Below are 19,425 nucleotides of genomic sequence, written 5' to 3' on the forward strand. Positions count from 1 at the left end.
TATTTCACTTACACGAAGGCAGCCAGCATTATGGTGGCAGGAAAGCGGGCAGAGTCCTGGGGAAACCCATGACCATCCGCAGGTTGCTGCCAGACCTTACCGCGTACCGCCAGAGGAAGCCAGCATGAGCTGGACTTGAACTCATAGCGACCGCATTGGTGGGAGACTCCTGGGTCATTACGCTACGCTAGCACGCTAACCAACCGAGCCACGGAGGCCCCCCTGGATTGATTGAATGAAGATGGTTATTAACATGACGGGAATGAATGTCCCGGCTCAGCTGCAGTTTTATATATACCATTACTCTCACCATTATCATAATTATGCTGTAGTTATGTTACAATACATGTATGTTGTCTGAGAATGGCATTTTTTTGTTTTTGTTTTTCAGACTTATGTGAAGCACACCAAAGGCCTGATGCATTTACAGAAGATGAAGGCTACAGGTAGGTCTCTGTCTCTGTATTCAGTGTTTAACTCCTAGGCAAAGTAAGTCACACAAAATGAGAGACATGTACAGCTGTTCCTCTGAACTTAGGTCTCGTATCCGCCAGCAAAACTCAAATGTAGTATTTGCCCTATTTAATGCTGTGTTTTCAACAAGATGATAACTCTTACAAAGCAACTGTTTTATGAAGCCATACCTGTATGTTTTTTATTTCAAAGAATGTGAGAACGTAGAGTTTGTCTGGGCTTTTCCCATAATGCTTGGTATGAATTTCCTTTGCAATATTTCAAAAGCCCTCTCTCCATTCAGGCGAATGCAGCTTTTGTCCCATTTTAGCTCGCACATTTTCAGTATATTTTTTATGCTGAAGGCTTAGTATCTCTCTCTGTACATTCGTTCATTCGTCCTAAAAGTGGTTAAAACCTGTCACCAACTAAGAGCTTCCGAGGCCCAGGTAGCCCTGTGACTCTTGCCTATAGTTAACTGGGATAGTCGATTCAATTGCTTTGATTTGAAATCGCCTGTGACAAGATCCCAAAGTGGAAAATAAAATGGCATGGTCAGTGGAGCCTGTGTGTGAACATACAAAATAACAGAAACCCAGAAGGGATCAAATGATACTTTCATTTATGTGAACAGAAGTTACTGAAGCGAAACCTTTCACTAAAATCAGCTATGAAGATTTCCTGGACGGAGGTGCTAAAGGTGATGCTGGGAAAAAAAGGAAAGCTGAAGAAGACATGAAATTCTTTTGCAAGGTAATATTATGAAATGGATGAAAACTGAAAGCAATTTTGAGGTCGATATATCAGAGCACAGTTGAAATTTTGAAATCTTATAATTCTGGAAACTTTTCCAATTTCATTGAAAAAAGGACCCAAGTTGTTTGAGGAACGGATCTGTGCTGTTGTTTACCTTGATTACGATATTTTCATGTCCTGTTTTACTTGTAACTAATTGTACAAGATTTGAAATGGCTGAATTTATGTCCTGTTTTGTAGTTATGTAATACACAGTTGATTTCTGGAAGCACGTTCAAAGCCCACATGGAGAGACTTCATCACAGGACAGTAAGTGTCTTCATATAATGTCCATTGCTAAAACCTAGATACAGTACAGCCCAGGCAAAAAGTCAAAACCACCCCTAAACAGTGGCACACGTTTTATTCCCGTGAAAATCACGTTAGCCTGTGAAGTTTATACAAATGGTACATGGCAGCTTTGTCATGTAAAATAATTGACTGCTGTCAAAATACTGTTAGATGCAGGACATATACTGTTAAGTGCAGGACATATACTGTTAGATGCAGGACATATACTGTTAGATGCAGGACATATAATGTTAGATGCAGGACATATAATGTTATGTGCAGGACATATAATGTTAGGTGTAGGACATATAATGTTAGATGCAGGACATATACTGTTAGATGCAGGACATATACTGTTAGGTGCAGGACATATAATGTTAGATGCAGGACATGTACTGTTAGGTGCAGGACATATACTGTTAGGTGCAAGACATATAATGTTAGATGCAGGACATATACTGTTAGGTGCAGGACATATAATGTTAGATGCAGGACATATAATGTTAGATGCAGGACATATACTGTTAGATGCAGGACATATACTGTTAGATGCAGGACATATACTGTTAGGTGCAGGACATATAATGTTAGATGCAGGACATATAATGTTAGATGCAGGACATATACTGTTAGATGCAGGACATATAATGTTAGATGCAGGACGTATAGTGTTATCTTTGGACTGCTGCTCATTTTCAGGCTGGCCTTTTAGTTTCGTCATGTTTACCAGGCTGCATTTAAGGCAACATGTTCCAAGTGTCAGAAAGTCCATTTTTGGTATCCAAGTCACATTTTAGGTAATTTTTAAAAATGTTGCATTTAAAACTGTTTAAACCTACTGTTTAACTGTGACTAAAAACAATCAAAATTATAATGGTCAGGGATATGTTGTGTCATGATGTAGACAATACATCCGGCAACAAATAAAAAACAGTCAAAAATTCCAATGATCAGGGATATGTTCTGGCATGATGTAGACAATGCATTCAGCAACAAATAAAAACAGTCAAAATTCCAATGATGAGGGATATGTTCTGGCATGATGTAGACAATGCATCAGGCAACAAATAAAAACAGTCAAAATTCCAATGATGAGGGATATGTAGTGGCATGATGTAGACAATGCATCTGGCAACAAATAAAAACAGTCAAAAAACTACAATGATGAGGGATATGTTGTTGGATGATGTAGACAATGCATGCGGCAACAAATAAAAACAGTCAAAATTCCAGTGATCAGGGATATGTTGTGGCATGATGTAGACAATGCATCCAGCAACAAATAAAAACAGTCAAAATTTCAATGATGAGGGATATGTAGTGGCATGATGTAGACAATGCATCTGGCAACAAATAAAAACAGTCAAAAAACTACAATGATGAGAGATATGTTGTTGGATGATGTAGACAATGCATGCGGCAACAAATAAAAACAGTCAAAATTCCAGTGATCAGGGATATGTTGTGGCATGATGTAGACAATGGATCCGGCAACAAATAAAAACAGTAAAAAATTCCAATGATGAGGGATATGTTCTGGCATGATGTAGACGATGCATCCGGCAACAAATAAAAAGTCAAAAAACTACAATAATCAGGGATATGTTGTGGCATGATGTAGACAATGCATTCAGCAACAAATAAAAACAGTCAAAATTCCAATGATCAGGGAGATGTTCTGGCATGATGTAGACAGTGCATCCAGCAACAAATAAAAACAGTCAAAATTTCAATGATGAGGGATATGTAGTGGCATGATGTAGACAATGCATCAGGCAACAAATAAAAACAGTCAAAAAACTACAATGATCAGGGATATGTTGTTGGATGATGTAGACAATGCATGCGGCAACAAATAAAAACAGTCAAAATTCCAGTGATCAGGGATATGTTGTGGCATGATGTAGACAGTACATCCGGCAACAAATAAAAACAGTAAAAAATTCCAATGATGAGGGATATGTTCTGGCATGATGTAGACGATGCATCTGGCAACAAATAAAAACAGTCAAAATTCCAGTGATCAGAGATATGTTGTGGCATGATGTAGGCGATACATCAGGCAACAAATAAAAAGTCAAAATTCCAATGATCAGGGATATGTTGTGGCATGATGTAGGCGATACATCAGGCAACGAATAAAAACAGTCAAAATTACAAGTATCAGAAATATTTTCTGGCATGATGTGGAGTATATATCAGGCAACAAATGAAAACAGTCAAAATTACAATGATGAGGGATATATTCTGGAATGATGTAGACAATGCATCCGGCAACAAATAAAAACAGTAAAAAATTCCAATGATGACGGATATGTTCTGGCATGATGTAGACAATGCATCCGGCAACAAATAAAAACAGTCAAAATTCCAATGATGAGGAGGGATATGTTGTGGCATGATGTAGACAATGCATCCGGCAACAAATAAAAACAGTCAAAAAACTACAATAATCAGGGATATGTTGTGGCATGATGTAGACAATGGATCCGGCAACAAATAAAAACAGTAAAAAATTCCAATGATGAGGGATATGTTGTGGCATGATGTAGACGATGCATCTGGCAACAAATAAAAACAGTCAAAATTCCAATGATGAGGGATATGTTCTGGCATGATGTAGACAATGCATCCGGCAACAAATAAAAACAGTCAAAAAACTACAATAATCAGGGATATGTTGTGGCATGATGTAGACAGTGGATCCGGCAACAAATAAAAACAGTAAAAAATTCCAATGATGAGGGATATGTTCTGGCATGATGTAGACAATGCATGCGGCAACAAATAAAAACAGTCAAAAAACTACAATAATCAGGGATATGTTGTGGCATGATGTAGACAATGGATCCGGCAACAAATAAAAACAGTAAAAAATTCCAATGATGAGGGATATGTTCTGGCATGATGTAGACGATGCATCTGGCAACAAATAAAAACAGTCAAAATTCCAGTGATCAGAGATATGTTGTGGCATGATGTAGGCGATACATCAGGCAACAAATAAAAAGTCAAAATTCCAATGATCAGGGATATGTTGTGGCATGATGTAGGCGATACATCAGGCAACGAATAAAAACAGTCAAAATTACAAGTATCAGAGATATTTTCTGGCATGATGTGGAGTATATATCAGGCAACAAATGAAAACAGTCAAAATTACAATGATGAGGGATATATTCTGGAATGATGTAGACAATGCATCTGGCAACAAATAAAAACAGTCAAAAATTCCAATGATGAGGGATATGTTCTGGCATGATGTAGACAATGCATCCAGCAACAAATAAAAACAGTCAAAATTCCAATGATGAGGGATATGTAGTGGCATGATGTAGACAACGCATCCTGCAACAAATAAAAACAGTCAAAATTCCAATGATCAGGGATATGTAGTGGCATGATGTAGACAATGCATCCAGCAACAAATAAAAACAGTCAAAAAACTACACAGATCAGAGATGTGTTGTGGCATGATGTGGAGTATATATCAGACAACAAATGAAAAACAGTCAAAATTACAATGATGAGGGATATATTCTGGCATGATGTAGGCGATACATCAGGCAACAAATAAAAACAGTCAAAATTCCAGTGATCAGAGATATTTTCTGGCATGATGTAGGCAATACATCAGGCAACAAATGAATACAGTCAAAATTACAACGATCAGGGATATGTTCTGGCATGATGCAGGCAATACATCAGGCAACAAATAAAAACAGTCAAAATTACAATGATGAGGGATATATTCTGACATGATGTAAGAGATACATCAAGCAACAAATAAAAACAGTCAAAATTACAATTATCAGAGATATTTTCTGGCATGATGTAGGCGATACATCAGGCAACAAATGAAAAAAGTCAAAATTACAACGATCAGGGATATGTTGTGGCATGATGTAGACAATGCTTCAAGCACCAAGCAAGAAGAAATTTCCGTAAAATTATCCTGAGATGGCCAAAAAATTGAAAGTTATGTAGTTACTGTTAATTTGTTTAAGGAAAACATTCTATCATACTTCTGACTTTCATATATGATTTACTTCTTTGTTTAAATCTCAAAGGAGCAGTAATCGTCCAATACCATAAATTCTGAACAAATTCAACCAGCATAGTCTAACTTAAAAATGATGCAGTTTGAAAACATAATTCAGGAGATTTTGAAGACTAATATGTAATGTTCGGTTTGGGGCACTTATTAAGTAAACAGAATTATTGAATAGCCTCTTCCAAATCAGAGAACAATCTTCCCAATATGTTAAATATCTGCTGCATGTGTCTGTTTGAATTTATTGAAGCTTTAGCTGTCAAGTTTTTCATGTACTGTAATTCTTCATGTTCTGTAGTTCTTTTTAAATGCATAAATTGCTCTGAAAGCGGCTCTTTCATATACGATAAGGTTGAGGAATTAGGGTACAGATGTAAACACAAAGCATTACATTTACAGTGTCAAGAGTAACTGAGAGAGTATCTTTTATAAACTTCCTCTCCAACCTGCGGATGGTCTGTCAGCAACCTGCGGATGGTCGTGGGTTTCCTCCCACCGTAATGCTGGACGCTGTCGTATAAGAGAAATATTCTTGAGAACGGCGTAAAACACCAACCAAATAAATAAATAAATAAATAAATCTTTTATAAATAACAAAATTCATATCAAGAAATATCGAATTTATTCAGCTACTTTTTTATCTTTGTGTTGAAGCGATTAAAGTGAGTAGGAGTTGCCTCCCTTTCTGACATGTCAACACTGTCATGATTTTACGGCACAACCATTGTCACAGATAACACTTTCAACAATAACATTGTATTTATGCTCTGAGCTTTAATAACAAAATCTAATTTTTAAATCCAAAATGTGCATGTTCACTTTCAATCTTCCTTTATACATATCTTATTCAGAAAAATCTTTGATACAGTTTTAATTGAAGGTAGATTTAATCACATAATTGCACACATGAACTGACCAGAAATATTGGAAACTTGATCATCACAATAGTGTAATTTAAAAAAACACTGCCAGTTGCTGATTTCACCTAATGTGAAACTAATTTTGGCAAATACTTTCATCATTTCAAATAAACACACGATCTTTGACCTTCACTATTACTTTGAAATGTATAAACTTCACATATACTTTCTGTGAGACTAAGCAGAAATCTTTGTCATCATGACCATTAGCATGACCTACATTACTGATAAGTAAAAAACAAAAGGGGAGTTATGAGTTTTAACCGTTTTATGTCATTTTGAAAGAGCTGTCGTTTTTTTTTTGTGCCTGGAACACGGTGACACAGGTGATCCGTAACTTAGTGTTACCATAGGGTTGCCCAGTGTTTTTCACATTCACGTAATACAAGAAGACTGTTTTTACCTTTAATGGTCACAAGAGTCAGATCTTAAAAAATTCAACACTTGGTGTTGAACATATTGTGAGAAAACATAGATACACCTGATTAGAAATAATCACAGCCCTTGCCAGACACATATGCTTTGCATTGAACACCCTTTTAGCAACAGGTTAAATCCCCCCCCCCCCCCCACCGCTCCAAAAAAAGAAAAAAGAATGGAAAAAAAAAAAATTAACACACATGCACTTAAGATGAGAATAAGGATTTTTTCACAGTAATTTTCAGAATACACTTTCTATACATGTCAAGTGAATTTTTCTTGCAGTTGGCTCACGCTGGTCGGCTAAATCACTCTTACATGTAGCCGACAAACAGATTTTTATAATAGACGGCTATGAAATTTTTTTGAAACAGGCTACATTGACCCTTACATGTAGCAGACAAGCAAACCTTTATAATAAACGGCCATGAAATTTGTGTGAAACAGGCTACATTGGCCCTTACATGTAGCTGACAAGCAGACCTTTATAATAGACGGCTATGAAATTTTTGTGAAACAGGCTACATTGGCCCTTACATGTAGCTGACTAGCAGACCTTTATAATAGACGGCTATGAAATTTTTGTGAAACAGGCTACATTTACCCTTACATGTAGCTGACAAGCAGACCTTTATAATAGACGGCTATGAAATTTGTGTGAAACAGGCTACATTGGCCCTTACATGTAGCTGACTAGCAGACCTTTATAATAGACGGCTATGAACTTTTTGTGACACAGGCTACATTGGCCCTTACATGTAGCTGACAAGCAGACCTTTATAATAGACGGCTATGAACTTTTTGTGACACAGACTACATTGGCCTGCTCTACAAAACAGTCACAAACTGCACTGGCTTAGCTTCCACGACAACATGTAAGGAAGACATACATTACAATTCTCAAATTTCATTACATGGCTAATTTATTATCCAGTCTACAAAATACCAATCACTTGTTCATGTTGTTCTATACCCACGCTGGCTTCCCCTCTGACCTTAAGTGGGAAGGTCTGGCTCTGCTTGGTTTCCTCCCATCATAATGCTGGACGCCGTCGTATAAGTGAAATATTGTGGAGTACGGCGTAAAACACCAATCAAATAAATAAATCAAATATTCTTTACCAATTACTAAGTGGTGTCCTGGAAATAAATCTCTTGCTGAAACTGAGTGAATATTTCCACTTGTCCGTATGCTTTTTACCACATGCACTACAAGTCAGCATTTACACTCCACCCAAATCTGCAGATCTGCTGTCTCTGTTGGTAGTTATGATCACTTCTGAGGGCACATTGTTGAAACAAGGGCAACATCGAATTTCGACCATTCACAAAGCACTATTAAAGTAAAAAAAAAAAGGGCAACATGGTTAATGTGGAAATGTATCCCAGTGTTGAACATGTACGGCAGTCAGTAATATTGAGCAGGAAATATTTGAATTGCAAAATTATGTGATGTAACTTTTGTGTTGACTCACAGTTCTAAAAAAGGCAAATTGAATGAATGAATGATTATGGCTAAATGCCACACGGGCTTTTTTCCAGCGAGAAAAGCAAATTGCTGAATAAAAATTGCATCGGCAAATTTGATTCGAGTCCAACCAATCTCAACCCTGTACATTGAGGCTAAGTTACATTGCAAACAATAACACACATATGGACTAAAGTCCAGTTTACTTGATAAATTGTGAAATATTTGTATAAAAAAATAAATAAATAAAGAAAAATGAAAGCTGTACAAAACAATAAGCAGGTAAGAAAATACAGTGTACATTTGAAGGTGGTAAAAAACAAACAGTAGGCGAGACATTTCTTCATTTTTCTTTTTGAAGGAAAGTTTTTGGGCAATTAAATTTTACGCTCAAGTTTTGGCTGCTGTTTTTGATTGAGTTTTGTTCTCATACATGTTAAGAAAAGCTTTTAATTTGGCCCTTTGGTGGATAAAACAGTGTATGCTGTGTACTGTTTTGAGTGGAAGCGTGATTAAACAGGTGGGAGACATCATAGAAACTATCAAATGGCCACTTTGTGCAAAAACATGAAATCAAAATATTTCCACTCGTCTTTTTAAGTTTGTGTCATATTTAATGAATTCCATGATTATCATTGGTTGTTGGTTTGTGCATAATAACTTATAATAAGTAATAATAAACTGTTTAGTGCAGGCCTTACCTCAGATCAAGTTTAAAAACGAGCTCGATTCGTGCATACGTTTTGAAAATATAATGATTTCTTTCATTCTGACTGATTTTTGGCTTCCCAGCTTTAACAGTTTCAGTTATTATCTATTAAAACAACAGTTTAAAACGTAGATGATAAGAAAATGTATTTTGCATATGTAGCGTGGGACATAAGTTCTATGAATTTGCTTTTTTGTCATGCCATACATGTAGATGTGAAGAATTGCTCATTGACTGACCTGTGTCATACAATAATATAACTTATAATTAGACAATAATGCAAAACCACTTCTGATCACATCAAATGGATAAACAGTGGCGGTTACCAGAGTTATAAGAAATTACATGAAAAATATATATAAAAAATATTTTTATCTTTTTTGTGCAAGCAGTAATGACAAGAAGCAGTTTCATGTTTTCGTTGCGATGCGCACATACATGTGCTGGAGAGGTTTGATGTACATATACACACACACACACACACACACATATATGTATATATATATATATATATATATATACATACATACATACATACATATGAAACATGTTTCATATTATCAAAAGATTGTACGTTTTACAAAACCCATGATTATTGTATACATATTTGATGCCAAATATTTGGAAATGACATCATCAGTGAACAAGCTGGTAACAGATCAGCACCCCCAGTTTGGGCTGGGCCACCCACCCACACTCCCCACAACCACCCCCACCCCAGTAAAATTGTTGCTCCTCTTTATCTAGGATTTGGTCGTTGTCATATGACTGAAAAATTGTTAAGTACGTTAAATGTTAAACCCCAAGCACTCACTCTAAGATTTGGAAATGAGGGGCTATTTAATTGAGGGTTAAAGAAAGATTATGATCTTAACAACATAGGATGGTGGGTTTAAGGAATAGCAGTTGATTGATATCATTGTTATAGTTTTTTACAAAATTTCCTAAGTAGGTGCTGAGACATACATAACTTGTTTCAAAAGATCCTTTACCAAGTTCCGTGTTAGGACATGCAGCTTTGAAATCGATGTGGGAAGATTCCATCAGTACCTTCTGCTGTAAAATTTGCAATTAATTTAAATGAAATATGTTTAGAAAGCAAAAACAAGTTATGAATGCCCTATACACCATGGAGACCCGAGGTCATCTATATTCCTGGCCATATGTTTAAAGATTAGAGATTTAAATAACTTTAACATACGTCAACTAAAAGTGTGAATGATTTAACTGCTGTAGTGAAATTCTGGTATTTTGCTATAAGCAGGAGACTTCCCGCTTGCATGTGGGAAGGTCTTGGAACAGCCTGAAGATGGTAGTGGGTTCCCCCCAGGCTCTTCCCAGTTTCCTCCCACCATAATGCGGGTTGCTGTCATATAAGTGAAATAGTCTTGAGTACAGCCTAAAACTCCAATACAATAAATAAGTAAATAATAAGTAAACAAAATCTTTGCAGAAATCTCTGATTTCTTCTCGAGATTGACATAATTTAATTTGACATAATTTAATTCATGTGTACCCCAGGAAAGAATTTATCACTGTTCATGATGTATTTGAACCTGTGGTTTTGCGTATTAAATAAACGTATTCATTAAGATATTGAAACATAAAGCATATCAGATAGTTGTAACATTTAATGATATAATTAACACAAAATAATATGTCCATTACCAGAGGCCATACCTAAACTTTTGATCGTCACTCTTTTTTGAGATTTCACAATGTACCAGTTAAAGTAGAGATAATTTTTATGGATAGATATAAAGCCATAATGAAAATTCAAAGAAAACGAAAAAAGAGAAAGAAATTCATGTTTGAATTAAAATGTATTTGTGAAATGTCACTTCTGCTCTGTGTGAAGACTGAAACGTTGTGAAAGTAATTTCTTAAATCATTACCTGTTTCATTGTCAAAAAACAAAAAAAAACACATTTTCTGGAGATTATTTTCCTCCCACTTTAATGCTGGTTGCCATTTAAGTCATATAAGGGAAATATTCTTAGGTACGGAATAAAGCACCAATCAAATAAATAATTAAATCAAACAGAAAAAAAAGAAATTGACTTCTACCTTGGACCAATCTCATGCTTATCTCCCCTTGTTATGTTTCAGGGGTTACTTCCAACACCAGGGGAGGATGGTAAGTACACACATACACAGCAATCCCACAAGTTACAACGGGACACCGGACACCAACTGTGACACCTGGTGTTGAGATTGTACTATTTCATGTTCAGCTGGTTATAATATTTTTGCAGGTTAAATGTATGTACATGTACAGTATTATGTTAAATTCTTCCATACACCAGTTGTCTTTCAGCTGGCGAAGATACATGTAAGGGCCTGAAATGTCATGAAAGGTCAAAAAGTCGAAGTACACGTATTAACAGAAACCTCTTCTGTACACCACAGCTGCCATTTCGGTGTGCACCGGATTTAAATTTGTGACTGAAGCATGGATAACACAGACATTATAATCTACGGCAAACTGTATTTCAAAGACCAAACAAGATCATAAAATGATTTTTATTAGCATACAATCAAACTTTTATAGTGATCATTCAAAGGAAACATCATTGGGATGTGCCACTTGAGGTGGTAGGTGGTAGGCAGTGCTTGGCATTTGCCATATACCTTACCAAATGCCCTTTTTTTTAGCTTAAAATGGGATTGGCGAAGACATAAAGTTTGGTGAGAGAAACATGATCAGTAGCAGTAGTGAAAGTAAAACCACACGGATCCTTCATGTAAAACACTGTATAAAGTGAGGAGGGTTAGACAGCAGAGAAGTTCTCTCTGATTCTTGTCTGGTCAGTACGAATGGTCCCTAATGGCCTAAATTTTGTCATGACATCCAAGCTGCTGTATGTTGAACATGGGTGAAGCTGGTGTTTTCAAATTCATTTTTCGTAATTTAAGATCTTCAGAATGTAGCCTTGTGCAAAACTAGTGGACATTAACTAGCAGGATCATTTTTCTAATGATTAAAAGCGAAAAGAAAAGGTTTAATGATCACGTTCAAAGAGATTTAACGAATACATCATTAAATAATTGTTCTGTGGCCAGATTTGTTCCTTATAATGTGAAAAATGTTACCGGTACCAGAGATTTGTGAAGTCAAGTCCAGTTTTAGCCTTATGTTAAATCTTCGTTTAATTATAATATTAGTGTAACATTTCAGTATGATATAAATATAAGATATCAGTGAAGATTAACTAAGAATGCAGAATCGTGCATAAGATGTTTGAAGGACACAGCCGTGCCGTACAGTCATGCTTTTCAGGTGACGTGTTAAAAGAAAATGCATGCAACTTTACATACTCTCATGACAGTATTATTCAATTTCACATGTATTCATGAAAATCCTTAGTCTATGATTATTTTCACATCCTTGGAATTTTCATCAAGTTCTCCCACTTCATCTGGCAGACAGCTTGAAGATAACACATGGTTATGTCAGTGTAAATGTAGAACACTTCCCTAAAACTCCTACATGTACATTTGTTGTTAAAAATACTGGAGACAACATGGTTGAGAGGGCATCGCATCAAGTACCCATGACATACTGGTACACATTTGATGGTATTACAGAGGAGGGTTTTTTTTTTCAACAATTACACGCCCTACAACAAGAAAACACAGTATTTCTACACACATCTAAAGATTCCTCGGGGCCTCCGTGGCTCAGTTGGGTAGCACGCTAGCACAGTGTAATAAATAAATAAATAAAGACTCCTCATTGTCATATGACTGGAAAACTGTTATGTACGCGGTAAAACCCCAAGTATACATACATATATGTACACGCGAGTGCTTGAAGTCCTAACACTGTATACAAGGCAATACAAAATATGTGCGTGAGAAAGTCATTACCTCAAGAAACATTATAGGCTGACAAGGCTCATTACCACTAATTAAGTATACAATTATCTGTTGGAGCTAATTGTGGGTGTACACACAGCCGCTCTGCATTGACTGTAATTCTCCCTTTTTCAGAATACTACCATAGTAACTGACAAATGTTTATTTTAACATTCCCAACGTGCAGCTGTACTTGCTGAGAGGTTATGTTTAGCCGAAGCTTCAGCAAATATGAAAAATATTCATTGTCGCTACATTTAAATGTAGAGGTTTACAGCTTTAGCATGTACCAGGGGTTACTTATAATTATTGCTTAAATAAACCAGCCTTAGGTGTGAACAAACAACTGTATACCAAGAATCGGCCATGAAATGATGTTGATGAACAAAATAACATGTCCAAACTTACAACCAATACCAAAAGAAAGTCAGAAATCTGCTAAAGCTGCTACAGACACAGATGAATTAAGAGAGAGAAGACTCTGAGACTAACAACTGTGTGAATTACATCTGGCCCAGTTTTTTTCTGAATTTCCATAAAAGAATAATTCAAATGCGGACAGCAGTCTTTGTATTACCCCAAAAGTGCTACATCCCCTACATTTACATAAATTTACCTTAAAGCCTGACAACATTTTTTGCATTTACTGAAAAAAAGAAGAATAACAGAACTACCTTTATATGAAAAGCAACCTTCAAAACGGACAGCAGTTTTCGCATCACCCCCCAAAAATTTGCTGTATCTCTTACTATTACATGAAAATTTACCTGCAGTTCTGACATCTTTTGCATTACCGAAGAAAAAAAGAACAGCTTCAATTTAATACCTGAAAAGGTACATATACCTGAAAAGCAGAGAGCAGTTCAATTTTTCCTTTACAATAAAGTGCTGCATCTCCTGATGTATATTGACATAAAAGTTAGATGTTCATGAAAAGCTGACAGCAGTTTTTGCATTACCAGACAATGTACTATATCTCCTACATTTACATTAAACTTACTTGAAATGCTGAAAGCATTTTCTGCATTACCAAAAAAAAAAAAAAAAAAAAAAACCCTTCCATGTACCTGAAAAGCAACCAGTAGTTTTGCCTCACTAATAAAGGTGCTGCGTCTCGTACATTTGCATGAAAAGCTACATGAAAAGCTGATGGCAGTTTTTGCATGACCAAAATGCTACATCTATATAAAACTTTGCTGAAATGCTAACAGTAGTTTGTTGCATTACCAAAAGAAGTGCTATATTTACATAAAAAGCTACCTAAAAAGCACAGCAGTTTTTGCATTGCCAAGAAAAAAAAATTTGACTTGGAAAGCAGACTGCAATTTTCACATGCATTAAGAAAGTGCTACTTGTATGTCTCCTGCATTTGCATGGAAAGTCACTTGGGGAAAAGAAAGTGCTACTTGTATGTCTCCTGCATTTGCGTGGAAAGTCACTCGGGAAAGAAAGTGCTACTCGTGTGTCTCCTGCATTTGCGTGGAAAGTCACTTGGGAAAAGAAAGTGCTACTTGTATGTCTCCTGCATTTGCGTGGAAAGTCACTTGGGGAAAGAAAGTGCTACTTGTATGTCTCCTGCATTTGCGTGGAAAGTCACTTGGGAAAGAAAGTGCTACTCGTATGTCTCCTGCATTTGCATGGAAAGTCACTTGGGGAAAAGAAAGTGCTACTTGTATGTCTCCTGCATTTGCATGGAAAGTCACTTGGGAAAGTTGATTGCTGCCGTAAAATTACATGCACTGATAAGACCGCTAAATCTTGTACATTTGTAAAGATAAAAAGTGTTCTCTAAGTTTACATGTGCAGCGTACAGCTGTTAAGCCTGCAAGTGGGCTGTACTTTTGTACATGTGTCAACACAAATGGAGCTGTGTGTACAGCCCTTACACCATGTACACGGGTAAATTTACAAGTGTGTACCACTCTATATACTCATGTATTTGGACATGCGCATGTACTGTATATGTACAGACACAAAAAATTGTACAGCTTCACTTGCATTTAGATGAAAAATTATTTCTTACTTCAGCATTCACAACCAATGTTTTCATCGTCCATGATTGATTGATTTATTTATTTATTTGATTGGTGTTTTACGCCGTACTCAAGAATACTTCACTTATATGACGGCAGCCAGCATTATGGTGGGAAGAAAGTGGGCAGAGCTCGGGGAAAACCCACGACCAATCACCAATGCGGTCGCTGTGAGTTCAAGTCCACGTCTTGCTGGCTTCCTCTCTGGCCGTACGTGGGAAAGTCTGCCAGCATCTTGTGGATGGTCATGGGTTCCCCTATTTCCTCCTACCAATAATGGCCGACGTCACATAAGTGAAATATTCGAGTACAGTGTAAAACACTAATTAAATAAATAAATAACTATAGTAGTGCCATGATGAATAATAAAAATTTTTCATTTGTACATGTAATCATTTAATTTTCAGCTTTAATTTAATAAAAGTTTAATAACCAGGGAAGTTACATGATATTTACACGTCAGAGAAACATTAAACATTTTAAGCAGCTTTCAGCAGATTTTTTCCAGATACGCCTCTTATTATAACAATCTTCGTTACATACATGTGACACAAATGTGTCCCCCAAATTATTGTTATTGCACACATCTATGCATATTTGCATATCTTCTTTTGCACACTAAAGCTAGGTTGTCCTGCATTTATACAGTAAGAGCCATGATGATATGCTGATTGGCTTACCATCAACGTCCAGTGATACACTGTCCATTTTTATTATTATGTTATAGTCTGCTGAAAAATGTCTCTCAATGGTCATTGATCAGCTTAAATACTGTGGACAGATTTGTTCCCCAACAATTCTGTTGTAAGGAGGTTGTATGATGTAATGATGTGTCATTGAGGTTTGTACCATCACATCTTCTTCACACAGTAAGGTTCTCCATACCTGGGGCCCGTTCCAGGAAATGTTCATGACAATGTACAGTGAAAGACGCGCCATCATGGTAAATGTGCTTGAGGCAGCGTCACAAAAAAGCTAAATTGTAGAACGAGCCCCTGACCAATAGGTAAAATGGCTAGAAACAACTATCTGTGACTTTCACATTATGATTTTTAAACGGTAAGATCCAGTTTCAGTAAGTCCAGCTGTCAATTCTAAAGTTACTTCCATCAGTGAGCGTTTGTCAAACACGTCCTATAAGATCACTGCACTTCACCGCTTCCATACGGGTACACACCATACATGGAAAGGTCAGACAGCAACCTGCGGATGGTCGTGGATTTCCTCCCACCATAATGCAGGCCGCTGTCGGATAAGTGAAATATTCTTGAATACGGCATAAAACAGCAGTCAAATGAATAAATATACAAAACACAGTACTGATGAACTTTTAAAGGGCTGTAAAATTTACAACAAAGTCGGATTTTTTGAATCTTTTAAAGTAGCCATTCCTCCTCGCCAGACGAATTGATGAATCAGAAATCTAGGAGAATTTGAAAAATCCATGGACATTCCTTGGCATTTCGTAATTTTTTTTTTCTCATGTCAGGATATGTTTGCGATACTGAAATAAATGATACCTGTACATCCAGTTTGAATTTGTTGTTCATCGTGTATTGCCGTATCTCATATCTACATGTACGTAAAGGCATCAGTACGATATTGTGAGGAATTCATGTAAAACATAGACGTTGTTTGGGCCTCCTTACTTTGTGGGACAAACAAGAGTACGCATCTATATATGTACATGCCACTGATACATTTTGTCAAAAAACATTTTTAGTTAACCCATGGGTCAGTTATTAAACATATTTGATATATACCTGGTACTAATGACAACACATTTGAAAGCTTCAGTTAAATGACTTTAATACCATTGACAGCTGTCCTCCTTTTAACTTTTATAGGTACAGTAAAATCTAATAAAATAAAAAAAGAGGGAGAGGAGAAAAGACAGTTGGCAGAGTTACATGTACCTTATCAGAGCTCAATCAAAACAACTTAAAATGTTTTCACCAATTTTGAAGTGATAATTTTTTAAGCTTTACTCTAATTGATTCTGCTATAGAATAAATGTTAAACACCTTAAACTTTAAAAATAATGCATGCAAGAAAAAAAGCAAGTAAAGATCCAGTCTCAAAGACGTTTACACAGCTAGTTCCCTTTTGTCATTTGTTTTATAGGTGAATCCATATCTGATAAAAGAGAAATTTTGGATGATTTTCGTTAGAAATCAAATAGCCATAAAAAAAGACTATAGAATTATGAAAATATATGTACTTTATATATTTCTTCAAACTCAGCACATAATCATAGTCCAAGTATATTTCTGGGTGTAATGCACTGCGGACATGTACATGTCCTGTATAGCCTGATGCTGTGGAGTCACTCGGAGATGACAGCCCCTGTTACCCCCTTGCTGTGAAGCTGTCTGACCACTGAACAGGCATTCCAGATTTACAATCAAATTATTGTCAAGATCAGTTCTCGCACCTGACTGCTGTCCTGAACACGAAAAGCAATCGGCCCTCTGTCAGTTAACAGCTGAATCTCTGCTTGCGTTACAGATAGAGCCAGTGAAAAGGTCAGTCGGCCATCGTGTCTGAAAACGTTTGTGGAACAGTCAACAGAAGCTCTTTTAGGTGAGTAAATTTTTGTTTCCGCGCAATATATCAGCTAAAACTGGGACGATGATTGATGTCACATTTTTTGTATTTGTGTGAAGATAAATACAAGCTGTCAGAAGTTTTCGAATATTGTGCACCTAGACTCTGTTTTTTTTAATATTGATCTATGCCATAGCTTGCATATGTTTTTGACAGGACTGAAGTATGTGACGGAATACCAGCACCCAACCCATGACACCATCCCTACCTTCCTCTGCCGACTCTGTGACATATCGTGTGACTACAACAACATCAAGTCCCATGTCGTCAGCTACAAACATCGAATCTTTTATTTTGTAAGTACTAATGAAACACCTTGAAAATGGAAATAAAAATCCCAGGCTACTTTTAAATATTCAAAAGGCCCTTGAAAGGCAAAGAATTCTGACAACAGAATTCCCTGCAGACATGTATTGGTTTCTTGCACTTCAGCAAGACTTGTGCTGTTCCAGTATCTTTTGGTATGACGCATCTTTGCGTCTTCTACTGTATTGCAAATCTGTCTTTCATGGCTGAGTTTATACGTGTCTTTGAGAAAGTTTGGGCTATTAGGCATTGTGAAGTTGTGGAATATTAAGTTATCTGTAATATGCCCTAAATGTCCATGAAAAGTTCCTGATTAGCGTCTTCCTGGGGGGGGCCTCCGTGGCTTAGTTGGTTAGCACGCTAGCGTAATGACCCAGGAGCCTCTCACAAATGCTCACTCTGTGAGTTCAGGTCCAGCTCATGCTGGCTTTTTCTCCGGCTGGTCTGACAGCAGCCTATGGATGGTCATGAGTTTCCCCTGAGCTCTGTCCGGTTTTCTCCCACCATAATGCTGGCCGCTGTCGTATAAGTGAAATATTCTTGAATACGGTGTAAAACACCAATCAAATAAATAAATACTTTAACTGATTTGCGCAAACATTCAGTTTGTTTTCCTCTGATCCAACCGAAGAATTTACCTGGCCTGGGGAAGTGTACGAACCCTGTGGGCTCAACGACGTCCACCGTGTTGTTAACCATGATGTTGTTACAATGCTTTCTCAAAAAATGATGAACCAGTTACTATAAAACTTGTTGAAGTAAAGCAATTTGTAATATTAAAGATGCATGATGTGCCAATGTATAGATCAGCATCAGAAGAAAATTAGGTTTCAGTCCATTGATCCTTCATGGCATGTGATACTTTGGCAGAAAAAACACGAACCTATGATTGCGGATGACATCAAGAGGTTGGCAGGCATAAAGCTGGGACAGGTGCCTAACCTGGAACATTTTGCAAAAGAGGTTGAATCAAAGGTCGGAAAAGGTCAAGTGGTGGTGAAGATTGATGAAAAGCTCTGCAACAGTGAAGGTGAGAATGGACACTTTCTTGATTTTGTGTTGTGATGCATGGACATAGACTAAGACTTTAAAAGAGGAAGTTATAGCTTTCTCGCTTGCCACAGAGCATTAAGAGGATAGTACAATGAATGATTGACCCATATCAGTATAATGGCTCGGGTGGGGCAGCTTACTTGCCTTCGATAAGGCGTCTCAGAGAAGCAGCACTAGATGAAAGCGCAGTGGAAATCTGTCCTGCAACAAGGAGGCACATTACACATACATGCACCCTAAGGACTCCTTCGTCGTCATATGACTGAAAAACTGTGAAGTACGATGTTAAATCCCAAGCACTCACTCACGAATATGAATCACATACTACATCTAAATCCACATCCCAACAGGACAAAGGTGTGAAATGTCAGCATAAACAACAAATTTTAGACAGAATTTCCTCCTTGGTTTGTGATTCTTCTGACACAACATCACACAATCATTTCAACATTTAGATT

At 36.8% G+C, this 19,425-nt stretch overlaps 1 protein-coding gene across 1 annotated transcript in view; it reads left to right on the forward strand.

The window, feature by feature from the left end:
- Positions 1-19,425, forward strand: part of LOC135477585 (uncharacterized) — a 40,001-nt gene that overhangs the window by 9,438 nt on the left and 11,138 nt on the right. Inside the window, exons 7-13 of the mRNA XM_064757742.1 lie at positions 392-446; positions 1,088-1,206; positions 1,450-1,518; positions 11,220-11,247; positions 17,510-17,584; positions 17,765-17,904; positions 18,785-18,944. Coding sequence (XP_064613812.1) covers positions 392-446; positions 1,088-1,206; positions 1,450-1,518; positions 11,220-11,247; positions 17,510-17,584; positions 17,765-17,904; positions 18,785-18,944 — 646 coding nt within the window. The remainder of the gene's footprint in view (positions 1-391; positions 447-1,087; positions 1,207-1,449; positions 1,519-11,219; positions 11,248-17,509; positions 17,585-17,764; positions 17,905-18,784; positions 18,945-19,425) is intronic.

This window comes from Liolophura sinensis, chromosome 11, assembly GCF_032854445.1.
Source record: "Liolophura sinensis isolate JHLJ2023 chromosome 11, CUHK_Ljap_v2, whole genome shotgun sequence".
Lineage (NCBI taxonomy): Eukaryota > Metazoa > Mollusca > Polyplacophora > Chitonida > Chitonidae > Liolophura > Liolophura sinensis.